General features: G+C 48.6%; 1 protein-coding gene across 1 annotated transcript in view; it reads right to left on the reverse strand.

Moving 5' to 3' along the window:
* Window positions 1-5,950, reverse strand: part of T265_10288 (hypothetical protein) — a gene marked incomplete at both ends in the record, with an annotated part of 18,371 nt that overhangs the window by 3,270 nt on the left and 9,151 nt on the right. The window contains 2 exons of the mRNA XM_009176613.1: window positions 1,860-1,980; window positions 3,557-3,855. Coding sequence (XP_009174877.1) covers window positions 1,860-1,980; window positions 3,557-3,855 — 420 coding nt within the window. The remainder of the gene's footprint in view (window positions 1-1,859; window positions 1,981-3,556; window positions 3,856-5,950) is intronic.

The following is a 5,950-nucleotide window of genomic DNA, read 5'->3' on the forward strand; positions in this document are numbered from 1 at the left end:
GTTTTCGCTTACCCGCCCTGCTGTATGCAGCAAGTAAGGCGACCCGGCTGATGTCACCACGCGACGGCCGATGTGGCATGAATTTATTTGCGTATGTGCAGTTCATGGTTGTACGTGGGCTGGGATACTGCCAGGGCGCCCACATCTAGACAGGAAGATGATTAGGGTCCTCATCCAAAGCCTTTGGCTCAAAAGCCTAACCGCAAGGCAGCGGTGTTCGGCTGGAAATGCAAGTACATTACCATTTTTTTACGGAACACGTCGCCATACATGTTCCAACCCCCAACCTGGAGGGCCAGGAGAATGTGTTCGTCGGACCTCTGTGAGCATCGTGCGGACACTCCACAGTATAGCTCAATGGGTCGCCGAGGTACACAAACCGCCACGCCACGGTAAGGTCCAGTCTCTTCGTGTCGGAGGGTTTGGTGGGCGAAATAATGATACTCTACACCTCAAACCCCCAGTTTTATTCGCAGTACTGTGTAAGAATGTTGGCCGATCACTCTGACAACAGGAGTATGCCCTCAGCTGGGAGTGTTCAAAGATCCTGTTCGAATCAAGTCGATCATGTTCAGTGAGGCATCGTATCAGTACGATGAATTCCGGTAAAAACAGATGTATCACAGAACAATCGATTTGTCGTGGGTCCAAATCAGCGCGCACTCAAGTGCTGTGAAGTATACTTCTCAAAGTATACACGTAAACCTACTGGTGCTTGATCAGCTTGCCGAGGTTGGCAATTAGCTCGCAAGCGTTTCGTCAACAACCAAGAAGACCATCAGTGTGAAGTTGAGCGAACATTCTCCTTCTACCTGCTTAGGTTTATCTAGTCTTGGGAGTGTATTTGAGATCCGCTAACGCAATCTTATTGATTCGTCCACAATTTGTATTGCAACACAGAACTGAGGGAGAGCGGAAGGAGTGCCGAGAAAGTGCAATCGACGCCCCATTTAAGACAAAATGGAACCCGGTTGCGTGTCAGAAAGATGAAGCGGGTGTAAATTTTGATCTCATCTGAAGGTTTTTAATGAAATATGGTTCAATCTGAGTGATAATCGGTCCAAGGTCCACAAAATCGAGAGACGCCTCGTAAGGATCAACCAAAAGTGACTCCTCCTGCGGAGCGACCTCTGTTCGTGAGCGGTCACGGCGACATCCACAGTTGGATCCAACTGGGACGAGAACATTGACACCAGACGACAAATACACCTAATTTCCACTTTGCTTCGGACAACATCGAATTACATGGTTTCCCAATATCACCACTATCATCAGGTGTAAAAACCGCGTACTTGTCTTACAGTGGTTATAGCTGCTACAGTCTCGTTCATCGGTGATTTGAGGATGTGCGGTAGAGGGCTGCCTATTGCCGGTGGCAGCTGACATAACTGAGGCGTAAATACAGGGATGTCAGTGGATTTTTCACTGGGGAGGTTGGGAGCGGAGCGATGAATTGAAGACAACAGCTTGGATGCACGAGCACCATTGAGGGCGCGACTGGGCCATGTTTGACAATGTCTCTAACTGTTGATGTGTCATCATCATTGTCAGCTGTAAGAACCGCGTACTCGTCGTACAGTGGTTCTAGCTGCCGCAGTTTTGTTCACCGATGAGTTGGAGAGGGGGTAGGTAGCAGCGCAGCCGAGTTTGCCGGTAATGACTTTCACACTTCGCTGCCAACTCATTGTTTGACCGCCTCTGGATCTCTTCCACCCTTCACGTGGTTGTGCGAAAAGAGCCCTTCGAGGAATTCAGTCGACTGGCATACGCAGCACGTGGCCAAGCCAGCGCAACCTGTGCAGTGTGATCGGTTCATCTATCGAGGGTGAGTTATTTCTCCCGAATACCATTCGACGTACTTCAGAATTGCTGATCCGGTGTTCCCACCAGATTCGGGCAATGCTCCGAAGACATTGATGTGTTCTGTCTGGTGATCTACATCCCGGAAGACAGCAACGACCAGCGCCGCCGAGTTTTTTCCTAATGGCTTTCATACTTCACTACCAACTCACTGTTTGACCTCCCCTGGCTACTTTCCACCCTTCGCGTCGTTATGCGAAAAGAGCGCTTCGAGGAAGTCGGTCGACTAACACACGGAGGACGTGACTAAGACAGCGCAACTTATGGAGTGTGATCAGCTCACCTATCGTGGACAAGTTATTTCTTCCGAAAACCATCCGACGTAGTTCATCATCACTGATCCAGGCACGTGCGGTGCTCCGGAAACATCGATGGTCAGATAGAGTGTACTGACATCCTCAGCGCGTACCGACCAGCTTTATGACCCGTATGGTAATATGGAGCGCACCTCAGCATTGTAAACTCGACTTTGACGGACAAGCCGTCAGACCTATGACAAAGGTGATGTAGATTCACGAAAGCTGCTTTCCAAAGCAGCCTTTCCAATCCGGATGGAAATATTGTCTTTGTTGAGACCAACGGGACTGATCAACTGCCCAGGTAGACAAATTTGACTGCTACCTCAATCGGCTCATCCGCGAGCACGAGGTTAGGGTTCGAGCCCACCCAATCTTGCAACAGCAGGTGTGAAGCGTATGCCAAACAATGAGGCAAGATTACTTAGATTAATTAATATTGTTAGCATCCACGGTGGTGTCAGATCCAAGAAGTGTTGTTGCATGTGCGTACCGGATATCTGTGGGCGAATACCCTGGAAACATTTCGACCCCGGAGGCTGGTAATGAGTCATCTATAGTCATATCAGTGACTAAGTTGAAGGGAAAACGTGAAACAGGACAGGCTTTCCTGACAGCACTTGATGTAGTCAACCTTGGCGAGAGCTCCCTGTAGACTTACACACGCTTGTCAAAAATAATCAGTGAGTATCAGTCACGCCATCGCGACTGCATGCGGAAAACAGATGAAGCATTCAAACAATATCTGTTCCGGTAAATGGTTATTGAGCCGACCCCCTGCATCTGGGGGCAAGATGGCCCAAGTGGTAAGAGCGCGAATTTACTGGCCGGAAGGTCCGTGGTTCGAATCCGACCTCCGCCATTCGACTTCCCCTGTCTAGGCTTGGGCAACCTGACAGTATCCCAGCCCTCATGCTTCCTCTGGGTAGCATGGCAGCTAGGCACCGGAAGGGTGTTACAGCCGATCGCATCCTCTGCATCTACCCCAAGTAGCCTAAATGAGGAGGAAAGGCTTTATACTGTGGGACTTGTAGAGTGTGCGGTTTTCACGGCTCATGTATCCGATTACTTGACCTCCACCTGTTCAATCCCACTTAGGATGAGGGAAGGGCAGACAGACTTTTCGGGATTCAACCAAACATTCACCATATTATATACCATTTGTATTCATTCACACTCCGATCCCGAGAACCGACTTAACTGCTACAGGTGAGCCGGGCACAAATGAACGAACCTTACGATCGAGTGTAGTTCCGTCCACATGAGGCAAAATTACTGGTGGTCTGTGTGTAAATTGTTCCCGGAGAAAGGCTTAAATTTCAACCGTCATTTTCACACACAGGGTATATTGAAGAGCCGGGTATATGGCATGGAAAGCGAGAGAATAAGCAGGAACTTACCAGAATGAATCTCTCCAGTGGCAGCGGCCCAGCCCATCAACGGTGGCACTCCTCCAACCAGCGCACCAATCCACGTGTTGGCCTGGCTGAACTGCTTCAGTGGTGTGTACAACGTGGTGTAGAGGAGCATATTCCCGGCAGCTAACCAAACAACTAGAGGGTTGGTCCCCAGACAGAGGGTGATCAAACCGGTACCGGCACAGCCCAAAGCAAATAAACCAGCGCGACCGGGGCTTGAAAGAACGATGACGAAGAAAACGGACGTTAGACGACCAGGTTTCAAACAAACAACACTGATACTGAAGAAGTTGACAATTACTTAGGAGAGCTGAAATAGCACCAAAGCAAGAGCAGACAAAAACAACTACGAACGCATGTCCGGTTGGTTCTTGGAAAACTCGACATCTGTAAGAGATAGAGGCTATATAGGTGGTGACAAGTTTGGGATACTTTACTACACAGGCCAATCAAAATCGTCTGTTTCAGCGAAGAAAGATTTGCCAAATGAAAGGCATACATTCGACTCAGTGCCAGGAGGGTACGCAGGTTGTCGATGCCCCAGAACTGGCCAGTATCGGTGGTATCTAAGTGTTTTCGTCCTGACCCGTCGGATGAGTGTGAAAAGCGCGCTGACTCGGACAAGCCCACAGTTGAGAAGGAAGCACTGGATTCGAGTTCAACTCTTACTATATCTCGTCAGTGTTGAACGTCCTCGAACGTTTGGAATGCCACCTCTGAACTGAAAGATGTTGAATCTTGAGTAATGTGTACCTGTGTGGTCCGGCCGAGTAAAAGTCCTGATGATACGGGTCGAGGAACCGCACGCCATGGATGGGTCAAACCTGAAACAGCTTTCTTTGGTTTTCGAAAATCGTAGGCTTGTTGGATCTGGCTCGTTTAAACAGCCACACAGATCCAAATATACATCCAACCGCAGTGACCCACTATGAGCGACAATTTGCAGTTTTAATTAAAAGCAATCAATCAACCAGTTGCCTGGAAACATCAAAACCGAGAGATTCAGCTGGGTTCCAGGTGAGTCTCTCGAAAAACCAAATTTGTTTGCAAATGAGTGCATATTGCTAACTTCGTGCAATTCGGCTTCAAGTAGAACATAAGGTTGACGGAAACTCGAGGACTGTGCCTACCTGATGAGCCTAGAGCAGAAGGGCGAAACCGGTCGTGGGCTGTCGTGGAGTTTTCAGCAACCTTATGAGTAGTGCATTACAAAATATAAAAGCAATCAACTTTCAAAATTTCGACCAAAATTTGTCTAGCTGTGGATTTCACCTTACGAAATGATTCTTGAAGTGACAAAGTCCTGATAGAGGTAAGCTAACAGAGGAAGATGAGGGGAATTCAACAATACCGAGGTCTTGGCTAGGAATGTCTTCAGCCGGTCGGCCAATACCCGTATTTTTGTATCACCAACAGGCCCAGAACAAGGATCGAAGACGGAGCATGTCGGTTCCACTCGTTTCAGTTGGACCTGGTGGCAAAGAATTGCGCAGTCCATGCGCCACCACCGCATTCAGGGGCTGCTGCGATGTGAACAGGCTGTGCAGTATTTATTCTCAGTACAACTGTCAGCATACGGATAGCGTGCAGACAGCAGGAATCTCGAAGTGCACTACGGTTTAACCGAACGACGAATATGAAACCGTGCGAGTCGTCTGCACGTTATAGTAGGATCGTTCGTTGTCCTGTTCACCGAGCCGGACAATTCGGGCGCAAACGTTCTGTTACCAATCTAGGTGACATCATCACTGAGTGGTGAGCCGGCGGTGCGTCGGTACGGGGAAAGACGCATCATCAGCTCACTAAGCTCGGTTGGTGACGAATTGTTTGCAACCAAACGGGTCAGAACAACGCTATAGCACAGAGCACAGAGCCAGAGCAACATTCCGTTCCATAGCAATCAGTATCATTCGGTCTCAATTGAGATAACTCTTATGACAGGCATGTCAAAGCAAAGACAAGACAAAAATACGAATTTACTGTGTGTGTAACAGTGACCATTAACAACAAGTTCTGAGTCAAAATTTGAGCTTTATGCACGTATTTTAATAAAAGTGACAACAGTCTTTTAGCTGTACGACCCTTTCAATGCATAGCTGCCACGCTACCTGAAAGAAGCACGAGGGCTGAGATAGCCATGTTACTCGGGCCTAGACAAAGACAGTCGACAGGCCCGGGGTTGGGTTCGAAACACGATTGGTAAGCTCACGCCTTAACCACTGCGCGATCTCGAGCTTATGTTGGGCACAACCGACCTGCGCTGTCCTTAGTTGTTCTAGGGTCACTTAACTGATGGCTTTTGACACATATGGGTGCAGCATAGATGTTTCACAAGTAACCCGCTTTCGACAGTCATGACAATCCTGCATTCGGTTT

Source organism: Opisthorchis viverrini, assembly GCF_000715545.1.
Source record: "Opisthorchis viverrini unplaced genomic scaffold opera_v5_349, whole genome shotgun sequence".
In the NCBI taxonomy this organism is placed as follows: domain Eukaryota; kingdom Metazoa; phylum Platyhelminthes; class Trematoda; order Opisthorchiida; family Opisthorchiidae; genus Opisthorchis; species Opisthorchis viverrini.